We start from the raw sequence: 14,645 nt of genomic DNA on the forward strand, positions 1-14,645 counted from the left end.
CAATATCGGTTTTTTTTGTTTTTTTTTTAAAGATTTTATTTATTTATTTGACAGGATAGAGACAGCCAGCGAGAGCGGGAACACAAGGAGGGTGAGTGGGAGAGGAAGAAGCAGGCTCATAGCGGAGGAGCCTGATGTGGGGCTCGATCCCATAACGCCGGGATCACGCCCTGAGCCGAAGGCAGACGCTTAACCACTGCGCCACCCAGGCGCCCCGTAGCAATATCATTGTTAATCCGGGTCCTCTGAGAAGCAGAGGACAAAACCGGATTGGACAGGCCAGGGGTTTAGTTAGGGGAAATGTCTTTATGAGAGAAAAGAGCGGGGGAGGCTGGTCAAGCTGAGAGAGCCCTGACCCTACTGAGGAGAAAGGAGAGAAGGCTGGGCACAAGTGTCCTATACTACTGTGCAGTCTGAAGAAGCCTCTGCAGAGCTGCCAGGGAATCCTCAGACCCAAATCAGCCATCACTAGAGGCCTGGTTCCCCCCGCAACTGGTGTATCTTAGAATGCCTACCAGGCCCAGTCATCGCCTGGGGGCGGCCGGAGGGAAATACGGCCTCAGCGCAAATGCAACAGTGGCTTTCGGAGAAGAGCTCCTGAGGCCCTAGGCTGCTGCTGCTGTAATTAGAGGTCTAGGAAGCACATTCTCATAGTTAATACTTATAATTCTAAATATTGTTAATAATTTTGGAAGGGTGCCTGGGTGGCTCAGTTGGTTGAGCCCCCAGCTCTTGATTTTGGCTCAGGTCATGATCTCAGGGTCCTGGGATCGAGCCCCACATCGGGCTCCCCAAAGTCTGCTTGTCTCCCTCTCCCTCTGTGCCTCCCTGGCTTGCATGCACTCTCAGTCTCTCTCTCTGAAATAAAGCAATCTTAAAAGAAATTTTTGTGGAGTGCCACATTTCTTATCCCCAAGGTACTAGTTGATAAAGGGAAGCTCTGTGAAGTCACCTGCACATACTTGGAACCCGGTGTAGTGTAACTCCAAAGCTTTCTCCCATGTAGTGTGCAACCGAGCTATTGACCACCGCATCACGAACCCGGTTCTGCAGACTCTGTAATCAGCAGAGTGCTGGGCACGCAATCAGTGTCCCGTAAAGGTTCTGGGGGTAATGTGATTGAGCTCCTGTATGGTAAGAAAAAATGCCTGCAAGTCTCCTGTGTCCCCCATAACTCCTAGAACCCTGAGCCAGAGTCACCTCTTTCAGCACGGGCCTTTCTGTCACGGTCTCCCTAACCAGATGGGAGCCCCCCCTGGGAAGCTTCCACGGCACTCTGGGCCTCTCATAGCACCTGCCAGTGGGCCGTATGTCAAAGTCATCTGCACACTGTCATCTCCTTGGCGTTCCCACCAGGGGCTTCACAGTCTGGGAACCAGATCAAGCAACATGCCCAAGATCAAACACCAGCAGAAAGCTGAGCAAGGCTGACCCTCAGACTGGTCTTCAAGCCATTCTGCCTGCACACCCAAAATATATGCAAATAACTGTAATTGGGTGAGCAGAGCCACTGATATGGGGAGAGGCTGAAGGAATCCCCTTTGCCCCTCCACATCTGATTCTTCCAGTTGCCCACAATGTTACCCAGGGTATGCATCTATGTTTTGGGAAGTGCTTTTGTACTCTTATTCTCAGCTGACTTATTCCACCCACAGATTACCCCACTGCTGACAGTAAATCCATTCATGGGCCTGTCATTCAGAAAGCAATATGCAAAATGCATTCATTCATAAATCGATACTGTCTTCTTGGGAGTGCCTACCAAAACATAAAGTGTACATACCCCTTTCTCTAACTGCCACTTCTAGGAACCCATCCTACAGAAATCCTTACACATGTGCACAGAGATATGGCTCAAGCCGTTTGCAACATTCATACTAAGAGTAAAAAAAAAAAAAGGAAACAAAGCATCCACCAAGGGCAGATAGTTAAATAAATTATGCTGCATCGATGCTGTGGAATCTCTGCAGCTGTTGAGAATATGATGGTTCTGGGGCACCCGGCTGGCTCCGTCAGTACAGCATGTGACCCTTGATCATGGGGTTGTGAGTTTGAGCCCCACGTTGGGTGTGGAGATTACTAAAAACTAAAAACAAAAAACCTTTAAAATACTAGAAAAAATTTTTGATAGTTGAGTTCAGTCACGGACACCCACTATGATATGTTGAGTTTAAAAAGCAAGTTGCATATCGATTAACGGATGTGGCTAGAATTCTAGAGATGGGTTGTGCGACAATGGGAAGATACTTCACACTATTTAACTCCACACTTAAGAATGGTTACGATGGTAAATTTTACGGCATGGATGTTTCAGCACAATTTTTTTTAAAAAAGCAAGTTGTAGAACCATATGCCTAACGATCCCATTTGTACTTGTTATAACCCTCAAAGAAATTTCTCACCTGTGTTTAGAAGGATATACGTGTGTAGATAAATAGAAATTTTTGTAAGGCTGGATAAAATCAGAATCACACCAAGCTGTTAAACAAAGTTATTTCTGGAGAGGGAGCCGGCACGGTTGAGTGAGGAGAGAAAGAGGTTATAAAGAAGAGCTTGCACATTTCACTCTGAATGTATACACGACGATGTGTGTCTAATTGTTTCGCTGTTTGAATTACTAAAATAAGTTGTGTTCATTGTTCTTAGATGTATTCATCCACCCAACAGATCCCGAGCACCTATGCTGGCTCAGCTACCCTTTTCAGAACTTGGGAGTAAGTGGATCAGACTGGATTTCTCACTCTCTCTTCCTTGCAGAGTGGCTCAGAGAACGGCCTGCCCCTGTCCCCTTCCGTCCTGCCTTGGTCCCCACTGTGAGTGGCTGTGGGTGCAGTGAGGAGGGTCAGAGTCTCACTATGAGGGCAGTTACTTAGAACAGGTTTCTGACCAGGAAAGGAGACAGCTGAGTGCCAGAAAACCATAGGCCCTTCTGGGTCTTACTGCAAATACCAGGTCTCCCTGGACCGCAGGCTCTAGGCACAGCTAACCAGGGTCTGGGGTTCAGACTTCAATGTGATCGTGGTTAATCTTTGAAAAGTAAACCTCTGACTGGTGAATTTGGAACCACAGGTCTCCAAATCAGAGGGTAAGGGCTGGGAGAACTCAGCTCATTCTGAAACTTGAGGCCTCATAGCCGCAGGAGGCTCTTGCTAGTTGAGGAACAAGATGTCTCGGCCGCCTGGACTGATGAGGGTGAAGGGACGAAGGGATGGCGGTCACGTTTCCCTTGGGCTCAGACAGCAGGGGCCTGAGCTATCCACAGGTTTTGGACTTGGGCCAGAGTCACCGAGCCCAGGGACTCATTTGCATAACCTTTGTAGATACTTTGCATATCAGGGCCCCAGCAAGGCTAGTCTCCTAGGATCGGAAATGTTAAGACCAGCATTGGTTGGTCACACAGGGCCTGAGGGACAGAAACAAAACCCGAGGGGGCGGGGGTGGGGGGGGTGGAGATAAAGTCTCATGAATAGAGGGGAACAGCAAAGGGGGAAAGCCAGTCCCAATATTTCACTTGCAAATCCTGGCAGCAGTGTCCCATGGAGTAGGAAACTTCACTGTCCCATAGAGCAAGAAAGTTATGCAAACGAACGCATTTGCATGGCAGCTCTGGCCCCTGAAAATGACTTACCACACACAGGTTCCAGGCCCCTCAGCAGCCACCACTTGCCCCCCGAAGATCTCCCCACCAGAGAGTCACAGCCAAGACTTCCTGGCCCTGGCCGGAGGCTCTGGGGAGTAATTTCCCCCCAGAGGAGTTATGCCCCCCCCCAGAGGGTGGATATACATTCCAAGGAAACCCTAGGTTTGAGATGTTGGTGTGTAAAAAATAGAAAGTGTGGAAGCTTAAGCACAGTAAGATGTGTATCTTTTATGGGGAAGCTCTCAGGGGCTCCCATTTCCGATACCGAGGGGCGGTGTGAGGACCATGCGGAGAGGTGAGAAGAGCCTACGAGGAGCTATGGCGTCTCAGTGACACTGGGGGGGTGGCGGACAAGGGAATCCTGGACAACCATTCAGTCCACTTTTCCAAGAGGAGCCTCCAGTTACATGTAACGTTATCCTTTGTCACAATGACTTGTAAAATGCGTAACTAAAAATGATCTAAGTTTAAGGCTTCTTTAAAAGTTAATGAACAGAAGATTAGAGGGGAAATCCCACTCAGGCTCTGTTCCCAAATTTTGGTTCTGGGGGAAGCAAACACAGTTGAATGAGAGGAATCCAGGTTGGAGGGGCTGGAAAGAGAAAATGGGCAGAAAAGCACCGAGGACGCCCCCCACTGAAGGGGGTAAATCAGATTTCCCTTGGATGAATTGATGGGAGTCAAAGATCAAGCTGAAGCAAGGCGGGGGGCGGGGTAACAGACAGCAGTTCAGACCAAAAGACAGAAGGGGGAACCTAGACTCAAAGGAAAGATGTGGCTCCTGCAGAGACGGGAGTGGACATCTGATGGGAGCACCTCCACGGAGCTCTTCCCTCATTGACTCCTGTCACATCTGTCCTCCCAGGGCTCCTGGGGGGCGCTCCAGGGTCTCTGCCAGAAGAGCTCCAACATCTGCACCGCAAGCACCTGCTCTGTTTCAGGTGTCGATTTCCCCTGCTTTCTGTTCTGTTACTGGCCGTCTACTCCCCTAGACATGGGGCTAGACCCACTTCCAGCTCGTCCGCGTCTCCCCAGAGTCCTGAGCACCAGGCGTGCCATGGAGCACGTGCTCAAGAGGAGCTGAATCAGAACGTGGTGTCTGAACTCCTGCGACGGGGCTGAGTCTCAAAGAGCATTCTAGCCGAGGAGGCCGAAGCACTGATCTCCTTCAAAGGGTAATCTGTAGCTTGGGGGAGGAACCCCCTTATACACCCAGGGAGAGTGCCCTCCCCACTTCTCGAAGTCCTGGCGTGGCCACATTTAAGCCTCACACACCGGCAATGGGGGTAGAACTGCTATTGTCTCCAGGAAGGCACGGAGGTGAGGGCTTTGTCCAGAAGACAAGGCTCCAGGGCATGCAGCTTCGACCTCACTCCTTCCTCCAGTGTCAGAACTTTAGGGCGCTCAAAGGCTGCCCCAGGCCACCTGGGCTCGGATGACACATCCCTCATCATCTGGAGCAGTTGTGAACAGAGAGATTCAGACCACAAAGTAGGTATCCGGGCCTCTGGGGGCAGAGAAAGGAAAAGACGGCCTGTCAAGTTTGCATACGGGGCAGGAACTGGGTCTTACACTTCTTTTTACCCAAAGCATAGTGCACGCTAGTCAGTGCTTGGGTATTTAGGGATTTAGGATTTTGGGTGGTCTCTTCACACTGGTCCTAGTGCAGGGCGAGGAGAGGTAGGTGAATTTGCCAAAAGGCCCCCCAGAGCTGGAGCCGTGTCCCTTCGAAAGAGGAACTACTTCCAAACTTGGCCAGACTCCCTCTGGGGCGGCTGAGCCCCTAAATGTGGACTTCAAGAGACAAAGCCAGGGAGGGGCTGTGTTCCTGGGCCCTAGGGCTCTAAGGCTGCCCCCCAGGGCTGCTCCCATTCCCCGCTCTGGCCCACCTGGGGAGTGGCCAGCCAGCCAGCAGGTCTGTTTACATTTACCGGGCGGGGTGGGTAGGACGGCCACTTTCCCCGCCTCACCAATGCCATCCTCCTCCCCCGAGTAACTGAATTTCCTTCACACCCTGGGCAGGCTCCACCCACTCTGCCCACTCGTCATTCACAGCCCTCTACAGCCACTTCCTGTCTCCAACCAAGTCAAAGGAAAACCCCCAATTTACTGTTATTATTTACCAAACCAGCTGCGTCCTCCACCCAAAGCACAGAGACAGGCCCTCAAAGTGAGGGCAGGCCTGACGCAGCCTAGACCACCGGTCCCACTCCGAACCTAGGGTGCCCTGTGCCCTCTGGGGGGGGGCGGGGGCTCATGAAGACCACCGGGCACCTCAGAAAGCATTGACATCCATCCTCTCATTGAATTCTTCACAATAGCCGCAGGGTGCAGGAATGCACCCCCTCGCCCCACATTCCACAGAAAAGGAAACAACTCCACTCAGTGGAGGGGAATCCAATCTGTCTCACTCTTGGCCCCCCTCCCCCTTCCTTACCAAGAAGACTTTGGCATTTTTGTTTGTTTGTGTTTGGTTTGTTTTTTTCAAGGAACTCTAAACTTGGAAGCTGGAACTCCAAGTGAGATTCACTTCTGCTTAGTTGTGAGACCTTGGGAGAGTCATTTTACCTCCGTGAGGCTGTGTTTCCTCGTAGGTAAACTGGAGACTAGTCCTGAAGCCTGCTTCACATCTTACACCAGGGCATTCAGGAATCACCCCCCCACCACTGCCTCCTGCACCCATGAAAGCCAGCATTTGCCTTTAGGTCCAAGTTCCCTTTCCCACCTGGGGGCTTGGGAAATTAGCAGAAGGAGGTTAAGTGACAGGGAACTACAGAGCCACCCATGCGGGGGTCAGGGGGACGGGCAGGAGGGCAAAGGTATGGCAAGACCCCTGCGCCAAGCTGGGCCCCTCCTGGCCCTTCACCCCAGCCATCCTCCCTGAACACCAACTCCAGGGCAGATCGTCCCAGGCCACAGGGGTCCTGAGCCAGGCTGACCCAGGCCGAAGGGGCCCCGAACACCAGCGTGCGGGGCAAGAGGATGAGAAGGCTGTGCGACAGGGCTCTGTGGCAGAGCAGGTGCCCCGCAGATGCCCACATCCTGGTCCCATGGACCTAGGCACATGGTCCCTTACACGGCAAAAGGAACTGCAGATGGGATTAAGGTTAAGAGCCTTGTGATGGGGAGATTACCCTGGGTGATCTGCGGAGGCTCAATCGAATCACCCAAGTCCTTAAAAGTGGAGACATAGCTCCTGGCGAGGTCAAGACAGAGGACCCCAGGAGCGTCAGAGGGGCGCGATGCTGCTGGCTTCGAAGATGGAGGAAGATGGCCACAGGCCAAGGAAGGCAATAGCCTTCTGAAGCTGGAAAAACGCAAGACAATGAAATCTTCTAGAGCCTCCAGAAAGGGATGCAGACGCAGCTCCGCTGAGACCTTGAGTCCAGGCCGGTGAGGCCCTATCAGACCTCTGACAGGTGGGACCGTATTGCATTTATGCTGTTGTAAGCCATGGGTATTAGGGCGGCAACAGAAATACGGCCTCCCAAGACGCAGAGCGCTCCAAGTTCTCGTCACTTCTCACACCTGTGTTAGTGCAGACACTGCAGCTGGATCTCCCTGAGAGCAAAACCTCCGGCCGGTTTCTCTGAGCAGTGGTTTCTACATGGCTGAGCGGAGTCTCGAGCTGCGACCCAACCTCAACAATCCATTCAGGAGTTATAAAGGGAGGTCGGGGGCCACCAGGGGCCGCCCTGCCTGTGCCCACGAGCCTGAGCAATGGAGCCATGATCCTGCGAACGACGAAGGGGATGAGCAGCCCTCTCCTCCAGGCAGAAGGCCGGGTGTGAGGAGGGAGAACATCCCAGGCCTTTGGATCCTAGGTTCTAGTCCCAACCAATTAGCTGTGCGACCTTCAGTACGTTCCTCTGCCCTCAGTCGGCTCCCTCCCTCATGAAGCAGGGGTAACCACCCTGCCTTGCCTTTCTCCCCAGTCAGCTCTGAGGACCATGGGAGAAAATGTGAACATGCCCAGGGTGCACTATTTTTCTATCTGACTGGAAGGAGGAAGTGGGGTCAGTAGTACCTTAGGCCCTACTGCAAACCAATCCATTGTGCGATCCCAAACATATCACCTCTGGGCCTTGCTCTTTTCATCTGTGAATGGAGGGGAATGGGTCACATGAACACTGACTGAGGGTTCTTCCTGGTCAATGCAGAATATTTCCCTTTAAGCCTAAACCCTATCGCCCCCTCCTGGAACTTTCAGGAACTACACCACCCTGCTCTCTTGGTCTCTCCCAGGATTTGAATCCAGAAACCCACGCCAGCAGGTCCCCTCAGGCTGAGGAGGCCAGCACCTGGCTGTGGCTACACAGGTCAAAGAATCACGTGCTGAGAAGCCGCTGGCTCCTAATTCAGTATTGACAAAAGAGCATGGGCTCCGCAACCCATGTTGCCACCCCACCCTGCTCTAAAGGAGAACAGCATTCATGCCCCTACCGCAGACCTGTTCTGGCCAGACCCCACACAGGACAGGTGCTCCCTCACCTAGGAGGCCCTTCCAACTTCTCCCCTCCCAGGACACCCAGATTCTGCCCTCCCAACATACAAACCCACTCTCCACGGGTGCGAAGAGGATTCATGGGGAGCGCGGGGTGGAAAGGCTGAGTCCCATGAAGGAAGAGCAAGAAAACCTTTCAACTATTAAATCTGTTTAGTAAAGACAATTTCGCTCATACAAAACAACAACAGTTTACAACAATCTGAGTGCTGGACACACCATCAGAGACAGGGAGGCACTGTGGGCACTCGGAGCCCTTCCCCCACACGCAGAGAAGATCCGGACTGCTCCTCCAGCAACTCACTCCCAAGGGAGATGAGAGCTGAAGCGTTAGTGCCACCCCTGCCCCAAAAAGACCTTAGCATGGAGGACTTCTCCCCATGTTGCTCACTGATAGCGGGGGAGGGCCCTCCCGGCCTCCCCCTCACTGGCCTGGACGCACAAAGCTGAGTTGTTTGGGGTGGAGGTGAAGTGGCTAATGGGGAAGGGGCAGAGTCGGGACATCTTTGGTGTGAAGACTCCCCCACCCACCCACTAGGCCACAGTGGAAATTTGCAGGACCACACAAGTGGTGTCGCCTTTGCCCACAAGGGGTAGCTGGCCAATGCCTCCGGAGCCCAGGAGAGACGGCGAAATGCAGAAGCTCTGTGTCACTTCTAAACTGCCTGGGCTCCCCGCCATGAGCAAAGAGGAGGCCTGGTAAGAAGTGGCTAAAAATGTAGGAAAGATCAACAAGAACCGGTTACTAACGGCAGGAAGGAGGAGAGAGGCCACCTGGTAGATGAGCGCCTCAGAGAACTAGGACCGGCACTGAATGGGGGTAGGGGGCCGGGGGGCGGGTCCAGTCTTCTGATCACTGTGCCAGTGCCTAAGTCACTCCCCTCCGCCTCCCAGAAGCAGCGAACGGGCAGGCCGCAGGGGGCCTGGCTCAGAGTCTGCATAGGTTTCTCAGGCACTCCGGCAGACCCCACACGGGCACGCAGGCCCAAGGAGGGGTAAGGTTCTCGAGCCACAGCAGGGCCCCTCTCTCTGCAGCCCTGCCTGCCCCTGGCCCCTCAAACGCACAGTCCCCGACAAAGATGCGGGCACACATACGCACGCGCACACAATCACACTCGCCTCTGTCCATCTGGCACATGGGTGACATCTGAGGGCTCCAACAGAGGTGGGTGGCTTCCTGGCCTGCCCCCCCCCACCCCCCCGCAGGGCCTTGAGCTCCGAGAATGCCTTGGCCAGCAGGGGCCTCAGGCTGTCGTGGGGAAAGACAGGGCATGTGGGACAACACAGGGACAGTCCCTATAACAGTTTCCACAACACACCCTTGAACCAACCCCAAACCCTTGCACATCCAGAGAGGAAGGGGTCTGGGTAAGAGGAGGCAGAGTGGGGGAAAAAACAATAAAAGAAGTTTCATAAAAATTCTAAGTCAAATTATGGATAAAATTGCAACATGAGCACGGGTTCAAGAGCATCTTGCCCCCTTCTCTCCACTCGGCCCCTCGCCTCCCAGCCTCCCAGCCTCTCCCTCTCGGAGGTGGCGGGAACCAAGGGCAGGTTGCAGCCTCTGATGGGGTTCTGGGCTCCATGCCGCCAAGGAGGAGGCGAGGTGGAAGTGGACAGTTCTGTGTCTCTTCGTTTAAAAAATATATTCAGCTCGAGAGTTATTGCTTGTCCTCCAGTGGAGCGGGACGGGCTCAGAGGCTCAGTGAGCAAGGGCCGCGGCCTCCAGGGCCCGAGCTTTCTTACGCCTCTTCAGAAGGAGAGGATTGGATGCATCTTCAATCTTCTTTATCTTGATCTGTTCATAGTCGACACGCATTGTGGCCAAGGCACTGGTCATCTCCTCCTGGGGAGCGGAGGGTGGGTTCCACCAAGGGGGAGACAGGGGAGACAAGAGACACAAGGAAGGGTGGGGTGAGGGCAACAGGGGATGGGAACCAGGAGAGGACAGGCTGGTCAGTGGGTCCAGGGCTGCCAGCAGCTTTGGCCCCGGCCTGAGTCACCAGGGCCTGGCCACAACACTGCTGCTGCTCTCCCAGAGCCCCCCAGTAACCCTGCTGGAAGCAAAGAGCACTGGACTGGGAGTCAGGGGACCTGGGTTCTGGTCTGCCCCAGCCCATCACTAGCTGCGTGATCTTGAGTAGGTCACTCCCCCTCTCTAGACCTTAGTCTCCTTCTCTGCAAAATAAGGAGATGGTACCAGATAGTCTCTTGGGGCCCTCTGGGGAGCCAGCGCGCTGTGGGCTTGTAGGGAATCACCACAGCTGCGTTTAGTCTGAACAGAGGCCCCGGCCCAGCCTGGTCAGGGAAGTGGCTCAGCGTCACTGCTCTTGTTGTAACAGAGACCCCTGCGGTGAGTGCGTGCAGACCCCCACTCCCCCCGGAGCACCCTCGCTGAGCCGCCTGCCTCCCCAGCCCCTGCAGCCAGTGGGTCCCTCACCTTGACGTCCTCCCACCGCTCCTTGTCCTCCTTCAGGACCCGGCTGGTGTGCAGTGGGGTTTGAGGGACCTTTGTTGATTGCTGGTGAGGGGGAGAAAACGAGTTCACGTGAAAGCCTGGGGTGGTGCAGAGTCGTGGCTGACCCCTGGACCTGAGGGACAGTCTCCACGGACCCAGGTCTCTGCAGCCCACCAGGCTTACCATGATCCAGGGGTGGTTCATGAACTCCGTGATGGTCATTCTCTGGGTGGGCTCTGTTTTCAGCAGGTTCCGGATAAGCATCTTTACTGTGGGGATGGGGCAGGGGACAGACACAGTTCAGGGGCCACACTCTCTCTCTTCTGCTTCCTCCCAAAGTTTTAAGGGAGAAACCAGATGTAGGGGTGGCGGGTGGTTGCAGGGAGGCAGACTGCCCGAGGAGCCGGCCCTGAGCCAGGCCCTTCACATAGACAGGAAGCACCCAGCAGGTAGGGGCACAGGTAGAGACCACGCACATGGACTGGACACCCACGGGTACACACGCACGCACGCACACACACACACACACGCATGTGTGCGTGCAGCTATGGGGTCCTTACCTTCCTCCGATACTTCTGACCATTCTGGGTTGGGGAACTCATACTGGCCCATTCGGATGCGACTCTTCATGCCCGGAGAGATGGCAAGACCGTGGTTGGAATAGAAGGGGGGATACCCACACAGCCTGGACCAAGAAGCAGGGGGAGAGGGACAGTGCTGGGCTTATTTAGGGGCCTTGCACCAGGAGCAGAGTGGGAAACGGGCTTCTGGTCAAGGCCATGGAGAAACTGGAACTCGTGGATTTCAGGCACAATATATAAAGTCAAGAACACGGCCCAGAAATCCAACACGCCAAGGAGCTAAACCACACATTTTCCTGTCTGTTAGCTAGTTTATCCCACCGCTTAGCCATCAGAATCCAATAAGCACTGAGAGAAGGGGACATGCAGGGGATTCCCAGGGAATCCCCCATCCAGAAGGGGTGCGAACCTTTGCTTCTTCCTCTTGTCCCAGAGAGGTACAGGCCTCCTTCTCCGTCCTGCCCCCGCCCAGCCCCAGCCTGCCCGCAGGCCGTCTCTGGCACACTCACAGGATGTACATGATGACACCCAAGGACCACATGTCACAGGACTTGTCATACTTCTCGGGACCCAGCACTTCTGGAGCTGTAAACCAAAGGTCAACGTGGGTAGGTCTGGCCATTGGAACACTGTGATACACCCCAACTTCTCTGTGGATCACGGTCCCCACTCCAACCCTTCAGCCCACCATGACGGTACCGTAGCTGGGGGGACGAGGGGGAACAGCTGGGTTTGGGTGGGGAAAGCAGAAAATCCTCCTCGAAGAGGAATCCTGAGGCTAGAATCTTAAGATGAAACAATTCCTGAACCTTTCCAGCCCATGCTGTCCATTTAATTTGACAAGCATAGGAGTTTATTCTGTGCCAATCAGCTAGGGCTCTAGAACAAAATCTATGCCCCAGACTCCATGGGGAACGTGAGGACAATGACAGCTCTTCTTGGGGAAATTACACGAGTGCACAAAATCCTGCCTATAATCTCCTGTAACGCCTCTGACCCAGCTTAACTCTGACAAGCTCTACTTCTGGGCAGGTCACATCAACGCCAGCTCCAGAAAGGGTCAGGACACAACAGGCCCAGTGGCCCCTGAGAGCTGTAGAGAGCACCTGAGAACAGCTCTGGGGAACGACGAGCTCCCCGGGCCTCCTCCGGACTTACCCACATAGTACGGCGTATAACAAGGAGTGGTCAAAGAGTTGTGGCTGGTGGTTTCCTTGGCAAAGCCAAAATCTGTGAGTTTCAGGATGGCGTTGGGCCTTTTGGAGGTGTATAGGAGATTCTCAGGCTACAGGGAGAGACAGACAGACAGACAGATAGCAGCTCCGCTGAGCCTGTGAAGAGCCCTGAGAATCAGACGGGGAAGGATTCCTGCCTTCCCTCATCCTTTCAACCATCATCTGTGCCCCTTGAAGGGCACGCCGTAAGGAGCGTCCCCGCCTTCTGAGGGCTGACAGAGTACTTGGAGATAAGAGACAAACACAGAGAACCACCAACAAACACCACAGGGACACAGAAACCGAAGGTATGACTGTGGTACTGACGAAGGAGGACCGCAGGGCTGGGCGTAGCCACAGAAGGCTTCGCTACTGGGTTTGGGGGTTTGCCCAGAGAGGGCCGATAATGGCACCCTGCCCTACTCTGCCCTCAGGAACCAGGCAGCAAGGATGTGGGGTCACCGTGGCCGCACCTCGGTCGGGGGGGAGGGGCACCTTGAACAGCGGGTACCTTGACATCCCGATGAGCAATGTTGATTGAGTGCAGATACTGGATGGCCTCACCGATGCTCTTCATGATTTCTGACGCTTCTGGAGCCGTGAGGTGGGAGACAGAAAGGAAGGCACAAGATGTGTTGTTAGGTTTGATGACCCAGCGCACTCAGTCCCCTCCCAAGCAGCCCCAGGCTCCCTACCTGCACCACCCACGCTAGAAACGGAGAAGCAAGGAGCTGGAGCAGGCAGCAGGCCCTGGAGCCCCCCTTCCCACAGCCCTGCCTGCCGAGGCCTATCCCCACAACAGACCCTTTCTACCTCTTTCCGTGAACGCTTGGTCTCCTCGGTCCTGGATGCGGCTAAAGAGTTCTCCACCATCCAAACTGAAACAAAGCCACAGTCAGATCTGACGGGTACGACATCCCTCCAGCCCTCTCCACTCCCCACTGAAAGAAATCAGCCGTGGCCATCTCCCGCTTCGGGGTGCAGACGTGGCAGTCCCCAGAGGTGAGGGGCCTGAGTGGGCAGTGGGGCAGGCTGGGGGAGGGGAACAGGCAGGGCTGCTTACCACTCCATGACGATCAGCAGGCACTTCCGGCCCGCGTACAGGTTCTCATACACATCCACAATCCGCACGATGTGGGGGCACTGCGAGGCCCGCCAGTGCAGCTCCACCTCCCGGCGGGCCTTGGGGCAATCCTGAAGCATCTGCAAGCCAAAAGGCCGCCTATATAACTGCACTGTCTCCACGGGTGGACAGCTGGCTGCGCCCGGCATGAGTCCATCCCAAAGCCCTGGCCCAGGTGCCCACTGACATCCCCACTGGTGGACCATAAACTCCTTGCTACTGCTGGGCCTCTACCAGCTCCCCTGGCATTTTCTCTGGCCTGTCCTAAATCCTGACTTAGAGTTTTACAGCTCCCTTCCCTCATCTAAAAGAAACCTAGAGATGACCCCCACGGGACCTTGACAGCCACACTGAAATCAGCCCTTGGACCATTCTGTCTGGGGGGGGCCCTTCCTAGCTATGGGGCTAGAAGGCAAGCAGCCGTCGGGCACTGGGAGACTGGGGGTAAAGGAGGCACTGAGGAGAAAGACAGACTGAGGAAAATGAATACCATTCTAGAAAGGAGCCTAGAGAAAGGAGAGACTCAGAATCAGTAAAAAAAAGGTACTTCCAAGATCCCTCAAAGTTCAGCACACCAAACCCAGAACAATGTGCTCTCCACCTCTGTGATTAATTTCATTCAACCAACCGACGGCCTAGGGAGTCAGCCTGATGGGGTCTGAATGCTGCTTCTTACTAGGTTTGCCACCTTGAGCAATTTCCTTAACCCACAAGCCTCCTTCCTGTGCCTTCTTCCATGGACCAGGGGGCCAGGGGCAAATGGAACCTGGATCCCTCACCAGCCTCAGGGGCTGAATCTTGACGAATCCAAGCCAGTCCCATGAATTCCTTTACTAGTGACTAGCTTGGAAACAAGCCTAAGACCCAACACTGGCCAAGAAGAACCTTGTAACAAAACTACTAGAGGCCTCTTAAAGGGAGCACAAGGGAGCTACAGCATCTTTCCCGCATAGGGCACCTGGAACCACAGCAGTCGCCTTAGCACCATAAGGGAGACCAGTGTAAAAGGACAAATCAGCACACTGAGGAAGGCAAACAGCAGACGTGACAGCTACCTGGGTCCTTGCTGACACCAACGAGCATCGCTCAGGACTTGTTTTTGGCAAGATAATCATCTTTCCTTAC

General features: G+C 54.3%; 1 protein-coding gene across 1 annotated transcript in view; it reads right to left on the reverse strand.

Moving 5' to 3' along the window:
- Nucleotides 1-8,282: 8,282 nt before the first annotated feature.
- The window catches only part of MAPKAPK2 (MAPK activated protein kinase 2), a 44,429-nt gene continuing 38,066 nt past the window's right edge, over nucleotides 8,283-14,645 (reverse strand). The window contains exons 2-10 of the mRNA XM_040636407.1: nucleotides 13,461-13,600; nucleotides 13,211-13,275; nucleotides 12,909-12,988; nucleotides 12,342-12,468; nucleotides 11,693-11,768; nucleotides 11,163-11,287; nucleotides 10,786-10,871; nucleotides 10,585-10,665; nucleotides 8,283-9,990 (exon numbers count right to left, since the gene is read on the reverse strand). Of these exons, the coding sequence (XP_040492341.1) occupies nucleotides 9,847-9,990; nucleotides 10,585-10,665; nucleotides 10,786-10,871; nucleotides 11,163-11,287; nucleotides 11,693-11,768; nucleotides 12,342-12,468; nucleotides 12,909-12,988; nucleotides 13,211-13,275; nucleotides 13,461-13,600 (924 nt within the window). The 3' untranslated portion in view covers nucleotides 8,283-9,846. The remainder of the gene's footprint in view (nucleotides 9,991-10,584; nucleotides 10,666-10,785; nucleotides 10,872-11,162; nucleotides 11,288-11,692; nucleotides 11,769-12,341; nucleotides 12,469-12,908; nucleotides 12,989-13,210; nucleotides 13,276-13,460; nucleotides 13,601-14,645) is intronic.

This window comes from Ursus maritimus, unplaced genomic scaffold, assembly GCF_017311325.1.
Source record: "Ursus maritimus isolate PB19 unplaced genomic scaffold, ASM1731132v1 scaffold_2, whole genome shotgun sequence".
NCBI classification, from domain to species: Eukaryota; Metazoa; Chordata; class Mammalia; order Carnivora; family Ursidae; genus Ursus; species Ursus maritimus.